We start from the raw sequence: 20,859 nt of genomic DNA, 5'->3' as shown, positions 1-20,859 counted from the left end.
CTCCCTTCAATACGGGGCAGTCATCCTGTGCCCTTTGCAGAAAAACACCCCCAAAGTATGATGTTTCCTCCACCATGCTTCACAGTTGGGACGGTGTTCTTGGGGTTGTACTCATCCTTCTTCTTCCTCCAAATATGGCAAGTGTAGTTTATAGATCAGCTGTCATGTGCCCGGAAAGGTGCGGGCTCAACAGCGGAGCCCACACCAAACAAGGGGATATGACGTGTGTCGTACTATTACGGCACACATCATAAAGGGGTTAAAAATGGTCATGTCAATATGGTTTTGTATCTCAATACATAATTTTAAGCAGTAGTGAAAAATACAAATATTCTACGTAGAAATCATTAACATTTGAGATAAGCAAGATTATAGTAGTTGGCAGGGTTGATTTTATTATAATCACCACTGGGCTCATTGGCATGTAATAATCTGCTTCAGATGTCCTAGGAAAATAAACCAGTTGGTGCTTCTGCATCCTATGAGGGTCAACTATTTCTCTTCCACACTCCTACTTGGGATGCTGGAAGAAACTGCACTCTCTATTCAAACTAAAGGACTCTCTTGCCTGATTTATTGGTGCATATACTTGATTAAGGTCTGCCAATTGGGTCCATTAAAATACTTAGTCTGTAAGACTGCTACCAAGTGCTGGATGCCTAGCAAGCTTAATGCTTAATGAGATTATGCAAGTCTGAATGATATGATTTTGTTCTGTAATGTCAGTTACTTATTATTTCTCAAAATTATAAAGTTGCTTAAAATGCTTAAGTACATTTTCGCAAAAAATAAGACAGAAAAACCTTTATTATTAGTTTTTTTCCTCCTCAAAGTGTTATTTGGCTTTGTTATCTGAACAAGGTCTGCCGATTTTTCCAGCAAGGTAGGAACCAAATCTAAATGAGACTGAGTGGCCCAGAGTGGCATAATTTTTAAGCAGTGGTGGAAATTTGTGTTAAATGGAATCTGTCAGCAGGATTTCACTCCCCAAACAATTCATATGAGCATGTAGTTCTTTCAAAGACAAGTCCAACAATACCTTTACCTAGACAGTCCGTTCCTCCATTACTGGGAAATCAGTGTTTAAGTTGATCTAAAATTAGGCTGTAGATCTGAATTGTCTGTCACGGCAGCTCTATTCCAGTGGCTCCACCTCCTACTTGACTAACGGCTCTTTTGCCTGAAGTCACACAGCATAGAGGCTGTCAGTCAAGCAGGAGGTGGCAGCACTGGGTAGGGAATAGAGCTGGAGTGACAGAGGATTCAGATCTGCAGCCTTATTTGCATATCAATTCAAACACTGATTTCTCAATAATGGAGATACAGACTGGCCATATAAAGGTATTGCTGGTTTTGTCTTTGAAAGAGCTACATCAGCATATAAATACTGTGAGGAGTAAAATCCTGATGACACATTCCCTTTAAAGAAAAGTGCTTATGTCTGTACGTGTACAGCACTAAGTTTGGATTTTACATAAAAGCAATTATAGTTACCTTTCCTAGAACTACAAAACAAAGTATAGTAGTAGCCAGAGTGAAGGGCATTCAGCAGGATCCAGGTTGCAGCCTATTATTTTCAGTTGGCACCACATGGAACTGGAAACATTCATGTGTTACATTTCCTGTAGTCTCACTGCATACAGTGGCCAGATGTTCACTTGAGACCTGCATTGAGGAGAAAGGAAGGCTCTTCCTGTCCCAAGCATCCTCTTGCTAGTGTCCTTGACCATAGATTGTGTCACTATCTTCCAAGTCTTGACTTAATTTAATCATACACTGTGTTCCAAATTATTATGCAAATAATATTTTCTCAGATTTTCCCAAATTACCTATATGAATTGCAGTCATTGTAATTTTCCAGTCAAATAACTATTAGAGTACAATTGAAAGGTTTTTGTACAAACTGCCTGTGATAACATTATATTTTTTAAAAAATAAAAAACTTAAACTGCACTCAAAATGCATGTTCCAAGTTATTATGCACAGCAGAGTTTTCAACCTTTTCATTTTAATAAAGAACAAAAAAATGGTAATTTTTGAAATTATAAGCATTAGCAGGTTATTACAAACTGAAATCAAACAGTTTTCAACACAAAACTTTATTCTAGGTGATGTAACATTTGCACATAGGACCCCTTGTTCGAAAGGAGCTTCTGAACTCTCTCGTCCATTGAATTTGTCAGGTTTTGGATGGTTTCTGCTTCAATTGTTTTGCATGAGGACAGAATACCCTCCCAGAGCCGTTGCTTAGATGTGAACTGCCTCCTGCCATCATAGACACTCCTTTTGATGGTGCCCCAGAGGTTCTCAATGGGGTTGAGGTCAGGGGAGCATGGGGCCACACCATAAGTTTGTCCCCTTTTATGCCCATAGCAGCCAGAGATGCAGATGTGTTATATGCAGCATGAGACGGGGCATTATCATGCATGAAATGATCTCGATGGTCCTGATGGATGGAGTGGAGGATGGCTGGTTGATAGACACCCCATGCAAACACGCTACGGCGCCAACAAGGAGGTAGAGTAATGTTTTGGGCTGGAATCATGGGGAGAGAGATTGTTGGCCCTTTTAGGATCCCTGAAGGGGTAAAGATGAACTCCATAATGTATGTTGAGTTTCTCAAACAGCAGTTCCTTCCATGGTTCAAGAAGAAGAACCGTGCATTCCGCAGCAAGAACATTTTCATGCATGATAATGCCCCGTCTCATGCTGCACATAACACATCTGCATCTCTGGCTGCTGTGGGCATAAAAGGGGACAAACTTATGGTGTGGCCCCCATGCTCCCCTGACCTCAACCCCATTGAGAACCTCTGGAGCATCATCAAAAGGAGTGTCTATGATGGTGGGAGGCAGTTCACATCTAAGCAACAGCTCTGGGAGGGTATTCTGTCCTCATGCAAAACAATTGAAGCAGAAACCATCCAAAACCTGACAAATTCAATGGATGAGAGAGTTCAGAAGCTCCTTTAGAACAAGGGGTCCTATGTGCAAATGTTACATCACCTAGAATAAAGTTTTGAGTTGAAAACTGTTTGATTTCAGTTTGTAATAACCTGCTAATGCTTATAATTTCAAAAATGACAATTTTTTTGTTCTTTATTAAAATGAAAAGGTTGAAAACTCTGCTGTGCATAATAGTTTGGAACATGCATTTTGAGTGCAGTTTGAGTGTTTTATTTTTTAAAAAATATACTGTTATCATAGGCAGTTTGTACAAAAACCTTTCAATTGTACTCTAATAGTTATTTGACTGGAAAATTACAATGACTGCAATTCATATAGGTAATTTGGGAAAATCTGAGAAAATATTATTTGCATAATAATTTGGAACACAGTGTATACCTTACTGTGCAAAAGTTTTATTGAGGTGTGGAAAAAATGCTGAAAAGAATGCTTTAAAAAAATATTGTAAGGCTATGTGCCCACGATGCAGAAATGCTCCGGATTTTTCCTGAGCGTTTCTGCATCTCCCTGGCAGAAAAAAACGCATGCGGATTGTACATGCGGATTGTACATGCGGATTGTACATGCGTTTTCCAGCCAGGGACAAGCGGATGTGAAGCGTTCTTCACTTGCATTTCCGCATGCGGGTTGACAAGCGTTTTCCAAGCGATTTTAGCATCACTTGGAAAGTGCTTGTCAACTTGGTCACACTATATAAATCCATGCAAACAGCATGGATTTATATAGTGTGACCCGAGAGAATGTCCAAAAAAAAAAAAAAATCTATACTTACCCTCCGATGGCCCCCGCAGTCTTGCTTCACCGTCCCGGCTGCCGGCAGCGGTAGACTGAAGGACCTGCCGACGTCAGCGTCGCGTGACCCGTCACATGACTCTGATGTCAGCGCAGGTCCTTCAGTACATCGCGAACTGCCGGCAAGTGAAGAAAAGGAGAGTGGGGGACGCCAGAAGGTAAGTATATATTTATTTTTTATTTTATTCTTTTTTTTACAGTTTTCTATGGTACCCGGGTCCGGAGGAGAGTCTCCTCTCCTCTAGACCTGGGTACCATCCGCACATTAGAACGCATGGAATGCGCATCTACATATACAGTGATGCGTAATCCATGCGGTCTAATGCAAGTCAATGGCGGCGAAAACGCAGCACTTCCGCAAAATAATTGGTAGTGCTGCGTTTTTTTCCGCAATGATAATCCGCAGCGGAAATTTCCGCAGCATGTGCAGAGCACATGCTGATTATCATTGGGGAACATGGCAGACCTTCTACCATGCGTTTAAGCGTTTCTGCTGCGTTTTTACCGCTGCAGAAACGCTTAAAAAACACATCGTGGGCACACAGCCTAAGTGTAAATAGTTTATTTTTTATCAATTAACAAAATGCAAAGTGAACAAAAAAAAAGAAAAATCTAATCAATATTTGGTGTGACCAACTTTTGCTTTCAAAGCAGCTTCAGTTCTTCTAGGTACACTTGCACACAGTTTTTGAAGGAACATGGTAGTGAGATTGCTCCAAACACAAACATGTTGGAGAACTCACCACAGATATTCTGTGGATATAGGCTTCTGCAAATCTTTCTGCCTCTTCATGTTATCTCAGACAGACTTGATAATGTTGACATCAGGACTGGGTGTGGGCTGTGTATATCATCCCTTCCCTGACTCCTTGTTTTTCTTTCGTGTCACTGGTCATACACAATGCCAAGTCTGTGTGTAAGTGTTCCTAGAACAATATATAATGTTTTAAGGCAAAGGTTGGTCACTAGAGATGAACGAATAAATTTGTGTGGAATTGAATACTACTTGAATTTTGCAAAAAATCCGCATTTGCCAAAATTAAATACAAGGAAGGCTTCTGGACAAGTATGAAAGGTCACGGCGTCATAACATCACGACGCACACCATGACCTAGTGCGTGCATGTGTAGCACCCCGAGGGCTCGGCTGCTACAGGGGTATTGCACCTCAACCAGAGGTGTGGTATTCCACTCCCGGGTAAGGATGGAGTGTGGGACTGAGCTCAGATAGCTGCATGCACTACACTCATCCCATTTCCGGGGGACAGATCAACGGTACTCCCACCAAGTTAGATGTGCAGGTACGACAGCGTCTGTCCCTGGCTGGAGTGGGAGGGGGGGAGGAACATCCCAGTAGTGTAGGGGCAGATAGGGGAGGGGCTCTGGGCATAGAGGTAGGAGCCCATTGGGTGCTAGTCACCTGGGCTCACACATAGAGGGAGTATATATGGTGGGCACCATCTTAGGAACAGGGTCAGAGAGTCCAGGAGAGAGTTCAGCCAGGAGGGCTGACAGGGAGCTGTGGCTCCGGCTGGGCCCAGCTCCAGGGCCAGGCCTGAAGCAGAGAGAAGGAGGAAGAGAGGCCCGGAGACATAAGAACAAAAGGGAACCCCGAGATCCCACGAGTGAACCAAAAGGGTGAAGGGTTGGCAGAAGAGGGCACCGGATCCCAAACTGACGGAGGCAAAACATCCTTAGTCAGGAACCGGAGGTCGTGGTCAAGTTTTGCCACGACCCTCACCACATCCACCAGGAAGGTACACCACGAGTAGGGTCAGGAAAGCCATAAAAGGTTTTGCCATTGAGAGACCCGAGGGAACCGGACAAAGGTGGATCCCTGGTGGGGACGGCCGGAGAGAGAGAGAGAGAGAGGGGAGCTCAGGACCACGCTCCGGAATTGCCTGGGGGTTAGCCGAGTCCCGCACCTGGTGGATGCAGCACGGCTCGGGTGGTCACTCCCGGACGAAGTGACTGAAGTAACACCTGTGAGTAAAAACCCTGAAACTGCATTATACGTTTCTGACTCTCCTTGCTGCACCATCACTACCTCCATCATCCACATCTGCTGCCCTGAGGCCATACCCCTCCCGTTGGGGGTTATACCATCTACGCTGCACAAACGTACCACCGGCCTCAGCGGACTGTCCTGCAGCGGCAGCCCTAAGGCTGCATTCAACGGGTGGCGTAGTCGACACTTAAACAACATCTACTGCTAATACATCGCCGCTCAGTTTAACTCCCTGGGCACGGACCGGGTCACCGCCACGAGACTACTACCCCCATCTGATCCGGATCCGGGTAAGCTCCCCCGTGCGCGCGATGCCGCGCGAAGCAGCAGGCCCAGGGGCGCGTCAACTTTGGCGTAGTCGGCAGGATCACGTGCCCGCAACCACCGGGTACTGCGTGCCTGAAGAAAAGTTCATATTTACCGTAAAAAGGAGTCTCCCGCCAATTCCAGAGGGTCCCCGTCATCGGACGCCATCTCGAGTCGTTTCCCGCCGTTTGCCCGCCATCTGCAGCCTTTTCCCGCCATACACGGAGTTTCCCGCCATTAGGAGACGATTCCCGCCATCTGAGACGATTTCCCGCCCTGGCAGAGCGGACGCCATTATGGGCGTGCCAGAGGGTGGCAAGAGACCACCTCCCATCGTGGGCCTGGTCCCAGAAGAGCGCCAAAAGCGGAGACCGCCCCCACCAGCAGAGACTGCGATGATAGAGATGTCCATCAGAGCGAGGGGTTTGCCCCTAGAACTGACAATCACCAAGTTGCCCCGGGACCACCCTCGGTGTGGGCGGATCAAGAACAAAAGAGAGAGGATGGGTGCAGCCTGGAGGAGTCTGGAGAGATCGCACCCGGAGATGGAGGGAGAGTCAGGCAGCACCGACCCTGTGGTCAGGAGCCTGTTGCAGGCCGCCACCCCAGAAGGCCTGGTGGAGATCCTGGCACAGCTTCCCAAAGATCGGGAGCATGCACAGACCGCGCTGGAGGGCTTGGCTCGGAGGATGGCCCGAGTGCAGCAAGAAGTGCTGGCCGAGTGGAGTAGAGAAATGGCCCTGCAGGCTGGAACCCGCCAGCAAAGGACGCCACCCGAGACGAGGAGTCTGACAGCCTCTGAGGATGGTGCAGGAGGGACGAAGGCCGGAGACGACGCCGTGGAAGGAGCTGAAGAGATGGAAGCAGGTAAAGGGGACGTCATCACCCCAAGCTAAGTAGCTGAGAGCCTGCCCCAGCTCCCCGTCGCAGAGCCCGAAATCCCCCTTACCGTCCCCGTTGCTGCACCGCCACCGCTCCAAACTAGGCCTCAAGCGGCAGGAGCCGCGGCCGCGCCCCCTGTGACGTCACGCGCCTCAATCCAGAGCGCGGCCAAGCAGGAAACGCCACCGGCCTGGTCGCAAGGCCGAGTACCCCCGGGCGCCGCTGTCTCCAAAGTGCCCTCTACCTCTATCATGCCACCGGCCTGGTCGCAAGACCTGGTGGACCCGGGCGCCGCTGCCTCTAAAGCGCCCTTCACTTTCAGGATGCCTCCGGCCTGGACGCATTGCCAAGAGCCCCCGGGCGCCGCTGCCCCCACAGCGCCCTCTACCTCCACAGTGCCACCACTGGGCGAGGACCGGTACGCGCAGCACACTAGCCCGGACGGGCTGCCGTTCGAATGGCCACCGGAGTATACCAACCCACGACTCCGGAGGGAACGGCCCTTGTGTGAACCCCTAATCCCAGCTCCGGCGCCTGTCAAGATCGTCCCGCTCCCGTTGGAGGAGGCCCAATTCGAATGGGACCCCACCGGAGAAAACCTCATTGGGTTTACCCACGAGACCCGGGCGGCCGCAGCCCAGCGAGCGGAGTGCTGCCGGCAACAGCTGGAGGTCTTTGACCGGGAACGGCGGGAGAGGCGGGTCCGCGAGGAGCGGCTGCAAGTCCAGAGTGCGGAGCAGAAACGTCGGACCCGGCGAAACCCCCGTGCAGCCCACGGTCCCCGCGCCACCGGGACCATAATCAAGTTCCAACTGGAGCACGGTTGGGGCTTTATCCGGGATCACAGAACCCCCGGCGACGTCTTTGTCACCCGCAGAGATGTCGAGAGTCATCTGCCGGAGGGACACAGAGGACGTGACCTTTACCCGGGTGACGAGGTCACCTTCACCCGGCATCAGTGTGCTAAGGGACCATATGCTCTTCATGTGCACCGACTGACCGAGGAAGAGCTACAGTGCGAGGAGGAACAAGAGGACCCGGACGGGTTTGAAGACTACCCGCGGGAAGGAGCAGGAGGACGCCATTACTGAAGTACGGTAAAGTGGAACTGTACATAGTTACCCGTAAGGGTACAAGAACTGCTGCTAAATAGAATATGGTCCCCGTTGGGACTAGTGAATTGTTCCCGTGTGTCCCTATCCCTAACCAGGCTGAGGACTGTGAGCAGCCATTCCTTATCCCCACAGGCTGAGGACTGTGAGCAGCCATCCCTTTTTCCCCACTGGCCGAGGACTGAGAGCGGCCACCCTGTAAATAGTTGCGCTTCCTAAGGCGCCCCCTACCGGTTTTATAAGGAACTGTTTTTGTGACTGTTGCACTTTTACCTGGTCACCAATTTGCACAGTGGCCAGAAATCAAGATTATATCGAAAGTTATATGCTGCTAGAGTAATAATGAGGAAGTTATGTGTTATGCGTCAAAAGAGTTAAAATGTTTTATACCCGTAACGTTTTAAGAGAAAAGTACCTCCCATAAAGGGATGAGTTATAGTTTTATATGTAAGTGCACTTTAATATTTTTGTATGTTTTATATTGTTTTACTCTTTTACAGCCCGAGGACGTGCTGTGATTTACCAGGGGGGAATGTAGCACCCCGAGGGCTCGGCTGCTACAGGGGTATTGCACCTCAACCAGAGGTGTGGTATTCCACTCCCGGGTAAGGATGGAGTGTGGGACTGAGCTCAGATAGCTGCATGCACTACACTCATCCCATTTCCGGGGGACAGATCAACGGTACTCCCACCAAGTTAGATGTGCAGGTACGACAGCGTCTGTCCCTGGCTGGAGTGGGAGGGGGGGAGGAACATCCCAGTAGTGTAGGGGCAGATAGGGGAGGGGCTCTGGGCATAGAGGTAGGAGCCCATTGGGTGCTAGTCACCTGGGCTCACACATAGAGGGAGTATATATGGTGGGCACCATCTTAGGAACAGGGTCAGAGAGTCCAGGAGAGAGTTCAGCCAGGAGGGCTGACAGGGAGCTGTGGCTCCGGCTGGGCCCAGCTCCAGGGCCAGGCCTGAAGCAGAGAGAAGGAGGAAGAGAGGCCCGGAGACATAAGAACAAAAGGGAACCCCGAGATCCCACGAGTGAACCAAAAGGGTGAAGGGTTGGCAGAAGAGGGCACCGGATCCCAAACTGACGGAGGCAAAACATCCTTAGTCAGGAACCGGAGGTCGTGGTCAAGTTTTGCCACGACCCTCACCACATCCACCAGGAAGGTACACCACGAGTAGGGTCAGGAAAGCCATAAAAGGTTTTGCCATTGAGAGACCCGAGGGAACCGGACAAAGGTGGATCCCTGGTGGGGACGGCCGGAGAGAGAGAGAGAGAGAGGGGAGCTCAGGACCACGCTCCGGAATTGCCTGGGGGTTAGCCGAGTCCCGCACCTGGTGGACGCAGCACGGCTCGGGTGGTCACTCCCGGCCGAAGTGACTGAAGTAACACCTGTGAGTAAAAACCCTGAAACTGCATTATACGTTTCTGACTCTCCTTGCTGCACCATCACTACCTCCATCATCCACATCTGCTGCCCTGAGGCCATACCCCTCCCGTTGGGGGTTATACCATCTACGCTGCACAAACGTACCACCGGCCTCAGCGGACTGTCCTGCAGCGGCAGCCCTAAGGCTGCATTCAACGGGTGGCGTAGTCGACACTTAAACAACATCTACTGCTAATACATCGCCGCTCAGTTTGACTCCCTGGGCACGGACCGGGTCACCGCCACGAGACTACTACCCCCATCTGATCCGGATCCGGGTAAGCTCCCCCGTGCGCGCGATGCCGCGCGAAGCAGCAGGCCCAGGGGCGCGTCACATGCACAGAACCCTCCCGGGCCTAATCAATGTTGTTGATTTCAGTGCAATCTGCAGTGATCTGAAGATGCGGCGAGAACCGGATTGGTGACGATGAGAAACAGAGGAGCCGGAGAGGTGAACGGTGAGGTGAGTATCAAGATTTTATTTATTTTTCACATTTTATGATTATTATGCTCTGGGTTCTGGAGATACCCTAGAACATAATAAGAGACATTAAATTTGCGAAGAATAACTTTCCGGAAATCAATTATCTTGGGAAAATCTGCACAAACAGGAATTTGAATTTTGCCTGATCCGCTCATCTCTAGTGGTCACACCAAACATTGATCTGAGTTAAATTTCTCTTTTGTTCATTGACTTTGCATTTTGTTAATTGATAAAATAAACTACTAACATTTCTATTTTTGAAAGTATTCTTACTTAGCAGCATTTTTTCCACACATGCCTAAAACCTTTACACAGTACTGTATACCTATGAAGCAATTAGCTGTGGTCGGGAGTCCAGGCAGACAGGCCAGGTCTTCTGATGGGAGAATAGTCAGTGCTTCATGTATGTGTGAAACTGGCCTTAGTTTTGGCCTCAAAAATTGCATTAAAAAATCCATCAAAATGGCAATTATAAAAGCTCCTTAGGTTTGAACGGCTTCAACCAGAAGAACAGTCCATACACAATAGTCCACACAACTCATACATTGTAGCTTGCGACCAGGGCCCTCACTCTTTTTGGTGTGCGTTGAGTTATATGTTATTCTGTTATGTCTTTATTGTCTGTACAAGTCCCCTCTAAAATGTAAAGTGCTATGGAATATGTTGGCGCTATAGAACCATCTTCAGGCTGAAATCACTGTTTTGTAGAATTTTTGTGTAATTTTCATGGACTTATTTTTGTTAATAAGTCTAAAATCAGATATTAATTTAAAGGGAACCTTAAGGAGTACATGTCACTAGTTAAAAAATATTGAGTTAAATTCCTGAGCTCCCCTGATTCTGCAGCTTTTTTCTATTTGCATTGTGTTGGCCAAATGCAAAGATATTGACAATTATTGCATTTGGAGCTGAATATGTGAAATGCCTGCTAGCAGACCAACTGGGCATTTCTTCAGAGTTTTCTCTGGGGGCATACGTTTTCATCCCTCCCAGATTCTGCAAATCACAGTATGGCAGCGTCTGAGACTACTAGATTAGCTGCCGAGATGTAATGGACAGCATCTGGGAAAAAGGGGTGAAAACACCCGCTCCCAGAGAAATAGCTAAAGAAACACCCAGTTGAACTGCAAGCAGAGATTTCACATATTATGCTCTAAATGCATCAAATGTGAATATCTCTGCAATGAAGTGACACAGCACAAAACAAAATAATAAAAAAAACAGCAGACTCGGGAGCTCAGTGATTTTTACACAGTATTTAGCTCAATTTTTTTAGGAAGTCTTCTTTAAAATATATATCAAGTTGTTGAATACTGCTCATACCGAAAGCAGTTGGATTTGCGGGTATTAGTGGCGCTTTTGGTGTCAGTAACGTTTCTTTTCAAAGTGCAGCATGCTTTTGGTATGTTTTTTTCAGTGTGCTTTTATCATAGGCTTTAAAAATAATTTTATTTATATAGAGGCAACATATTCCGCAGCACTTTACAATTGAAAATAGGCTTGTAAGAAACACTATGAAAAAAGTTTAAACACCTTGCCTTTGTTTAAAGAAGCATTGAAGTTGGTTATTGCTCATTCCGCCAACTGCTAATTCTCCTGACTTCACTATAAACAAACATGTATTTTACAATGGGGAGAGGGAATAGGCTGATGTCAAACACTTCTATCCTTTGCGAAAACTCAGGATCAGGTATGCTGAAATTAACCTTGCTCAGATATTTTCCTTTGGCATCAGCCATTAATAGTGAGTTGGTGTGTTCAATTGGCTTTTACCTAATGTGTATGGCCAGCTAAACATTACAGGTGAAGACTAGTTAGAATGACCAGCATCAATGGAAACCAGTCCAAAAATGTAACTCCATAATTCATGGAATCTGTCATTTTCATGGCTCAAATAAGGATATGACTAATTCCTAGAAATGATGAGTAGGCAAAAACCAAAGTCAGTACAGCAGTTGATGAAATAGTATTTTTTTTAGAAATGCTATGAAAAAAATAGAAACAGGTTGTAATTTTAAATAAAAAAATAATCACTGAACACAGTAGCTCTGCCCCTGTATTTAAACAGCCCCCAGGTAAATAACACCGAATAAAAGCTGTCCATACGTGCTGAGTCTCAAGGGTCGTTACAGACCAAACTGTGACCTAATTGCAATATGTGTGAACGCAAATTCATTCAGATCATCTTTGGATATAATTACTGCCATGTTAACGGTAGAGATAGATGAGCAGGTGTTTGACCAGCATAACCAACTGAAATAATGTCAAGGGGAGTTTGTGGGCAGCACAATGGGTAAGTGGTTAGCACTGAAGCTTCACAGTATTGGGGTCCTGGGTTCTTGTGGCAGTGGTGTGATGTCATCACTGCAGCCAAAACACAGAGACTGAAGCAGTGGCAGGCAGCTGGTGCTGAAGTGGGGAAGGGTCTTTTATTTTACATAACAGAAATCCTTTGGAGTACACTTTTTCTAAAAGTGAAAAACACCTTTAAGTCCTATGACTAGGTGATCAGTCATATCATGCAAATATGGTTCTGTAGTAAGAGCTACTAAACCCCAAATTTTCTAAGTGGTGTTTGATAGAAGCTAGGTCATCTGACCCAAAAAGGGGAATTGATGAGATGAAACAAAAGCAGAGATAGATCACAAGAAGGAATTGCTGTGTGGAAAGCAGGCCATAGATTATTGACAGGTGTGTTCAACTTGAAGCCTATCTCAAAGCCCACCTAGAGGAATAAAAGAACAGATAATGAGGAAGCTGGAAATTGATGAGTAGAACAGGAAATAAAAATTCTACAAATTGTGGAATAATTTATGACTAGGGGCCTTTTCGAAGCCAAGAGACTAGAAATGACGTTCTCTGAAACACCGTGATTATTTAGTTCTTGACACTCTGTCTTCAGGCAGTTAGGTGGTGCTTGTTGGGTTATGGAAGTCTCCTTGTGGTTGGGAAGAAGGGAAACAATATAACCATGCTCTGGATGGACAAAATGGAATCACTGCAATGGCTTCTGCTTAGACTTCTTTGATCATCTTGATAATCTTCATAATTAAAGAAAGGGGAGGAAGGAGAGATATAAATCATCTTCCAGAATATTGAGAGACTGTATATTGCCTATAGCTAATCCACTCTCTGGAGTTAATGTCTGAATATTTGCATTGTCTCCGGTGGCCATTACATTGATTTAAGGAACTCCCACTTTCTTGTAGCTCTATTTGAAGACTTGGCACAAACTACATTCCCCAAGATGGATTATATTCAGGCTCAACCAGTCGGCTTTGAAATTGAGAGTTCCATGAATATGAACAGCAGAGACGTTCCTGAGAATTGATTCTGCCCAGGATATAATTAGGTGACAATCCCTGGCTTGAATAGGACTCCTTGTTTCACCCTGTTTGTTGTTACAAAAGACAGCTGCTAGATTGTCCAACTGGACTCAAGGAGAAGAGAGAAGCTGCATAGCATATGAAAGTGCACACCAAGTATTGGAAAATTAGACATTGTTTAGTAAGTAACAGAATAACACTGACAAACAATCACATTAAAAACAATTAAAAATGTTAAGCAAACAGGGGATGGATATAATAATCCAAAAGGTCCCCACACAACAGGCACATGTAAATATAAACAATAATATCCCTAAGGTTGAATAATATCCCTAAGGTTGAAGAAAATAAATAAAAAAGCAATAATGTCCCTAAGGTTATACAAAGTATATACAGCAGGTGAAATAAGAATTGAACACGTCACCAATTTTCTAAGTAAATATATTTCTAAAGGTGCTATTGACATGAAATTATCACCAGATATTGGTAACAACCCATCCAATCCACACAGGCAAAGAAGTCAAACCATAGATGTCCATAAATTAAGTTATGTGTAATAATGAGAAATGACACAGGAAAAAAGTATTGAACATGCTTACTTAAATTTAATTAATACTTCATACAAAACCCTTGACAGCTTCAAGACGCCTCTTGTGTGGAGAAACTAGTAGTAACGCATTGCTCAGGTGTGATTATTTTTATGAGATTAGAAGAAAGAAACTTCTCTATGGGAGACCATCTTCCCTGAACTCATGATTCCTGGACAAGAACGCCCCAACCTTTTCTGTTCTGATTAACATTTTATTGCTGAAGATTAGAAGATTGACATCCATGTTGTGAATCTTGTTGTCCCATCTTAGTACTATTTCTTGATTATTTCTTGATAATTGAGTTAACATTTTTTCCCTGTTGACTAAGAATCTATGGCTCGTAATGTGGTTTTGAGATGAAGATGCAGTTCTTGCTCGGGTGAATCTTCGATAAGCCAGTCAGCTAGGTTGGGGTTAATGAGAGTGTCCTGAAGTCTGAGGGCTGCTGTCAGTATTACGGCCGTCTACCTTCATAAACACAAGGTGACTCAGATCCTGAACTGAAGGCATCTACTGTAACTTGGAAATTTAATTTCTGAGAATTCATCAGAATCGCCACTCTGCGATATTTCCTTTGAAAAAACAACATAAAGATATGGAGATAAGCATCACATAGATCTATGATGGCCATAAAGTCACCATTCTGTAAGATGGCAATTATTGAGCAAATTGTCTCCATTTTGAAATAATTTTTTTTGAGAAATTTGTTGAGGTAGGTGTGATGATCCTACACCTCGCCACTTCGTCTGACGTCACTATTACGTTGGAGGGATCACGTGGTACGGTCTCCTCATTTGCACCAACGTGACGTTCTGCACCCCCTGGGGACACGTAAGATCAGCTTGGCACAGTTTTACAAATACACCCCCTGTCCACACGGGCCCAGGGAGGCATGGGAAGTGAGAGGATGTGGCCCACGCAGCCACTGACGTGGCACCACACTCGCTCACAACCCTGACAGGCTGAGAGGCCCCTTTCACTAGCACCAGTGAAACAGAACCTTATCAGCCCGGTAGGACTGCCACCAGTTCCTCGATAGATATAAGCCCGATCCGTTAACGGGATTACTCCGCATGCAGAATTATTAGGCAAATGAGTATTTTGATCAAATGATACTTTTTATACATGTCCTACTCCAAGCTGCATAGGCTTGAGAGCAAACTACCAATTAAGTAAATCTGGTGATGTGCATCTCTGTAATGAGGAGGGGTGTTGACTAATGACATCAACACCCTATATAAGGTGTGCTTAATTATTAGGCAACTTCCTTTCCTTTGGCAAAATGGGTCAGAAGAGAGATTTGACGGGCTCTGAAAAGTCCAAAATTGTGAGATGTCTTGCAGAGGGATGCAGCAGTCTTGAAATTTCCAAACTTTTGAAGCGTGATCACCGAACAATCAAGCGTTTAATGGCAAATAGCCAACTGGGTCGCAAGAAGCGTGTTGGCCAAAAAAGGCACAAAATAACTGCCCATGAATTGAGGAAAATCAAGCGTGAAGCTGCCAAGATGCCATTCGCCACCAGTTTTGCCATATTTCAGAGCTGCAACGTTACTGGAGTATCAAAAAGCACAAGGTATGCAATACTCAGGGACATGGCCAAGGTAAGAAAGGCTGAAAAACGACCACCTTTGAACAAGAAACATAAGATAAAACGTCAAGAATGGGCCAAGAAATATCTTAAGACTGATTTTTCAAAGGTTTTATGGACTGATGAAATGAGAGTGACTCTTGATGGGCCAGATGGATGGGCCAGAGGCTGGATCAGTAAAGGGCAGAGAGCTCCACTCCGACTCAGACGCCAGCAAGGTGGAGGTGTGGTACGGGTATGGGCTGGTATCATCAAAGATGAACTTGTGGGACATTTTCGGGTTGAGGATGGAGTGAAGCTCAACTCCCAGACCTACTGACAGTTTAGTTTCTGGAAGACAACTTCTTCAAGCAGTGGTACAGGAAGAAGTCGCTATTGTTCAAGAAATACATGATTTTCATGCAGGACAATGCTCCATCACAGGCATCCAACTACTCCACAGCGTGGCTGGCCAGTAAAGGTCTAAAAGAAGAAAAAATAATGACATGGCCCCCTTGTTCACCTGATCTGAACCCCATAGAGAACCTGTGGTCCATCATAAAATGTGAGATCTACAGGGAGGGAAAACAGTACACCTCTCGGAACAATGTCTGGGAGGCTGTGGTGGCTGCTGCACGCAATGTTGATCGAAAACAGATCAAGCAACTGACAGAATCTATGGATGGAAGGCTGTTGAGTGTCATCATAAAGAAAGGTGGCTATATTGATCACTAATTTTTTGGGTTTTTGTTTTTGCATGTCAGAAATGTTTATTTCTAAATATTGTGCACTGATATTGGTTTATCTGGTGAAAATAAACAAGTGAGATGGGATTATATTTGGTTTTTATTAAGTTGCCTAATAATTCTGCACAGTAATAGTTACCTGCACAATCAGATATCCTCCTAAGATAGCCAAATCTAAAAAAAAACACTCCAACTTCCAAAAATATTCAGCTTGGATATTTATGAGTCTTTTGGGTTGATTGAGAACATAGTTGTTGATCAATAATAAAAATAATCCTCTAAAATACAACTTTCCTAATAATTCTGCACACAGTGTATATCGGGCCAGAAACCAGCCCGGGTAGTATAAAAAGTTAAAACTGAGAACACGGACGTGTGGATTCGTGGATCGAGATAAAAGAGCAGCCTAAAGTTAAATTATATATTTAATCGCTTTAAGGGCACACTAGACAATACACTATATACACAATGGTTATATATATACTAGATGTTGGCCCGATTCCAACGCATCGGGTATTCTAGAATATGTATGCGGCCGACCGGGTCCAATCAGCAAAGCGGTGTTTAAATTTGGCGCCAATATCGTTGATTGGTCGCGACCGGCGGCTGCGACCAATCAGCGAACCGTATTACTGAGGACCGGAGAGCGGTGTTTAAATTTGGCGCCAAAATCACTGATAGGTCGCGGCCGGCGGCCACGACCAATCAGCAGAGCGGTATTTAAATTTGGCGCCAATATTGCTGATAGGTCGCGGCCGGCGGCCGCAACCAATCAGCGGGTCGTATTAGTGAGGACCGGGGAGCAGTGCTGCCTGTGCGGGTACTTCCGCTGCGAGCAGCCAGGAGATGAGCGGCTGCTCGCAGCAGAAGTATCCCGACCGCCGGTGCCGCTCCCCGGTCCTCCCTTCACACATGCCGTCGGGAGATCAGCGGCCCTAGCCACTGATCTCCCGACGGTAGCCGCATGGAGGTCAGTGGCGCTGCCAGTCGGGGTAGTTCTGCTGCGAGCAGCCGGGAGATGCATATCATATGCTTGCGGTCACATGACCACCGTTCCTTGAGTAGAGAAGCGCCATCTGATGAGAATATGAACCTCTTAGATAACTTGGCCACTCCAAGATCGATTTTAGGCAGAGATTCTCATTCAGCAACACCTTTGGGATCTATTTATAGAGAGCTTTAAAGACTCTTGATCAATTCTCTTGTCTGGCTTAAAGGGAAGATGCTGCGATTATTATTTTTGTATTATTAATTATTGATTATATAATCAATTACTTTTAATACAAAATTAAATTCACTGTTTTAATTATTTTTTATTTATTAATATTTTCTTCAGCTATTGGGAGATGCCATTTGTATTTGGGGGTGTGTAAGTGTCTGAGCACGACACTTACCTTAAATACCGCAGCCCCTGGTCATAAGAGAGTGCGGTCGCCGTCCGACCCCATCTCTTGTATTGAGACTGCCTTAGCTGTGACCTGGACACGCCCCCTGGGTTGTCCAGGTCACAGCTGTGGGAGGAGATTGTGGCCATTTTGTTGCAGCCTGCAGCTATGCTGCGAGCTCTAGTTTTCCCTGTCACTGCAGACAGTACTCAGTGCGGTGACAGCAGGTGCCGGCGAGCGGAGGTACGGGGTGAGGTGAGTATCATCGGCGGTGACCAGCAGCCGGGGATTATTAGTACTGATCATCGCTGTGACCACAATATTCAGAGTACAGCAGAGTAATTATCACCTTGCTGTTCCCTGATCACTGACACAGCTCTGCTATGGCACTGTAACGTCTCTTAAGGTGGCATACACTGCCATAGCAGAGCTGTGCAAGTAATGCAACTTAAAAAAAAGGAGAGTGCGCTACTTACATTGCACGCAGCATCTTCCCCTTCTCTCTGTGGGCAGAGCTGCCTCTATTGTCAGATCAGTCAGGAGGGGGAGGGGTGGGACACTGTCTACTTATCAGTATCACTTTGCAGTCACCAACAAAATGGCTTCTCACTGTGATCCTAAACTTCATCCTTTCTTATCTTGTGGAAAACACCCAGAAGGGGAGGAGAGTGGTGACATCAGACATGTGAGCAGATTCAGCCCACATTTACTGCAGTCCTAGTGTGAGCTAGTTATACACTAGGTTGTCATGGCAAATTTCAGCAGCTGCTACCCCTAGTGTTTAAAAGTGGAAATATCAAACCTTTTTAAATTATTTTTCATATGTTACTTCATTAAAAATAAATGATAATATTTAAAAAAAAAAAAAAAAATTAATACTTTACATTTTTTCAGTTGTTGATTTTTTTTTTATGGCACCTTCTCTTTAAGCCATTCTTTCTAATAATTCTTTAGAATCAGATGGCCAGGGAAAACTTTCTCCTTGTTTTTAGCCAAATAAAAGACGCCTAGTTTATTTGCTTTGTTTTCAGAATATTTATGAGACTCAGCCATACTTTTAGGAGGCTTGGAGCTCTGTTATTATACAAAAGGTATAGATTGTGCATAGACAGTGTCAGAATCAGTTGAAATTTCACCCTCCGAGTGATCAGAAATGCTGGAGCTGATCTCAGTTTGTGGAGCAATAACCGGACAAGATTTTTTAATCTAAGGCTATGTTCCCACATGTTGTGTTTTTGTTTTACGTCAGAAATCTGCAGCAAAACTGATCTCTGGCAGGAAATCAGCTGTGTCAAAACGCAGGTTTTGCTGCGTTTTTTTTATGTTTTTTTTTTTCACTGTCCTTCTGTCTCTATTTATGCATGTACATAAAGTTCTGTGAAAAAAAAGAAACCCATTCTATTTTGCCATCAAAAACGCTGAAAAAAAATTTACCTGCGTTTTTTGGTGAGTTTTTTTCAGCGTTTTTTTTTTTTACCACCCATTACTTCCTATGGGTGAAAAAATTGGCTGAAAGAAGTGACATGCTCTATTTTCCAAAAACCCAAACAAAACCACAAGATGTGTGAATATAGAATTCTGGTTTCTCATAGACTTTGCTGGTATTACTAAACGCAGCTGAAAATTTGTCTAAAAATCTACAGCAAAATACGCTGAAAAACCCAGTGTGTATGAACATAGCCTTACTGGAAGCCCCTTTAAAGAACTGAAAAGTATCTGGTAGCTGTTACTTCAAACCAATGGAAAGAAGAAGCTGCTTCAGACTGGAGAGAAGGTGAAGCTTCTGTGATCAGCCAATTGGAACATGTGTTATGCACATAATCCTCAGATAATGATTGCTAACAGAAAGAACACAGTTTATGTCTAGTCTTTATAGCCTCTTTCCTAGAACTGGACATCTGTAACATAGATGACACATTAAGAAACCAGTCCTACTGCTTAAGTAAAGCACAGCCTCCTATGGCATACAAACTACCTTAAATAAGAGATGGTTCTCCTGAAAGAGTCAGATTTCTTTAAATAGACCTCCCAATTAACCCTGCGCATGTGCAAGGAAGATTGTAAGACGTGGAAGAGAGAGGAAGCAAGGAAAACATCTACTACCGGGTGTAGCTACGTTGTGGATTCACTGGATGAAATGGGTAAGTATTTTAATGTACACTCTTTACTGATGGCTAACAGATGGGTTGATAAAAAAAAACAAACCCGCTAGAGTGGAACTTTAAAAGTATTGGTGATTTCAATAAATGTATCATTTTATTAAATGTATCAGGGACATGATTTTGTGGCACTTACAAATGTAATAGTATTTACGTACGTTCACATTGAGTTTGTGGAGCGGAATCTAAGTGAAAACTCCCAAGTTTTTGATGAGGAGCTTCTGCTACAAAAAAATCCTAAAAAAAGTGAGTGTGAATATACTCTTACAGGTACTCCTTGCATTTGTTAGCACAGCCTCATCAGACTGCACAGAGCTCCTGTTTTCAAAAAGACTTCTGATGGAGAAGCATGTGTCCAAGACTGTCCATGAGTCTCCTCCAATTAAAATGTGCTGCAACTAGGAAAGCTGTTTTTCAATAGGAAAATCTGATGGACAGGTCGGGTCACTTGCTCCTCCAGCAGCAGCCGTTTTGTGGACCGGAACCCTGTTCAGTCTATGATATAAGCTGCAGTAATAAGAACAGGAGGAGAACCTATATTGGATACATATTAGTAAATGCCACAAAGTGATGTCTGAAACCTATTTGTTAAAATAAAGTGAATATCCACTTAAAATTATTAAGCCCCCTTGAGACAGCTTTTTTTTTTTTTTTTTTGACAAACACAATACTCAGATCTCCTGCAAAGACCTTATATTCCATAATTATGCACTGTCTTTACTCATAATCTCAGTAATTTTCACAACTTTGTGCATTGGATTTGTAAGTTTCTCACCCTCTCATCAGACTCAATTTTAGGCCATGGTAACATGGTGACGTGTTTGCCCACCATTTTGTTTAACTGTCGAAAATACGTATTGTGCTGCCTTTAGGTACAATTCAAGCTATCAGACTCATTCGTAGGGCAGAGTCTGATGGTGTATGCTGAGATTTCCACACAGACATATAGTCCGTGTGAAAAATCGTTTGTGCGATCATTGACTAGTGTTGGTCTGTGAGCGATCTGTTTTCAGTGTGTTGTGGATTAGGGTGGCACCTAGACCAAAACTGGTCATCTGATAGTACAGTATGTTATTGTATTTTATGCTATCCTGTATGATTCCATCTC

General features: G+C 44.8%; 1 protein-coding gene across 2 annotated transcripts in view; it reads left to right on the top strand.

The window, feature by feature from the left end:
• CORO1C (coronin 1C) overlaps positions 1-20,859 on the top strand; it is a 110,726-nt gene that overhangs the window by 10,683 nt on the left and 79,184 nt on the right. The window contains exon 1 of one of the 2 annotated variants that reach the window (XM_073672391.1): positions 19,590-19,733. The exons of the other annotated variant lie outside the window; for it this stretch is intronic. Within the exon in view, the coding sequence (XP_073528492.1) occupies positions 19,637-19,733 (97 nt within the window). The 5' untranslated portion in view covers positions 19,590-19,636. Of the gene's footprint in view, positions 1-19,589; positions 19,734-20,859 lie in introns of those variants that run through there. 2 annotated transcript variants of the gene reach the window in all.

Source organism: Phyllobates terribilis, unplaced genomic scaffold, assembly GCF_046119375.1.
Source record: "Phyllobates terribilis strain yellow unplaced genomic scaffold, ASM4611937v1 Scaffold_1__5_contigs__length_1240528914, whole genome shotgun sequence".
NCBI classification, from domain to species: domain Eukaryota; kingdom Metazoa; phylum Chordata; class Amphibia; order Anura; family Dendrobatidae; genus Phyllobates; species Phyllobates terribilis.
This window is presented reverse-complemented; position numbering and strand designations above follow the sequence as displayed.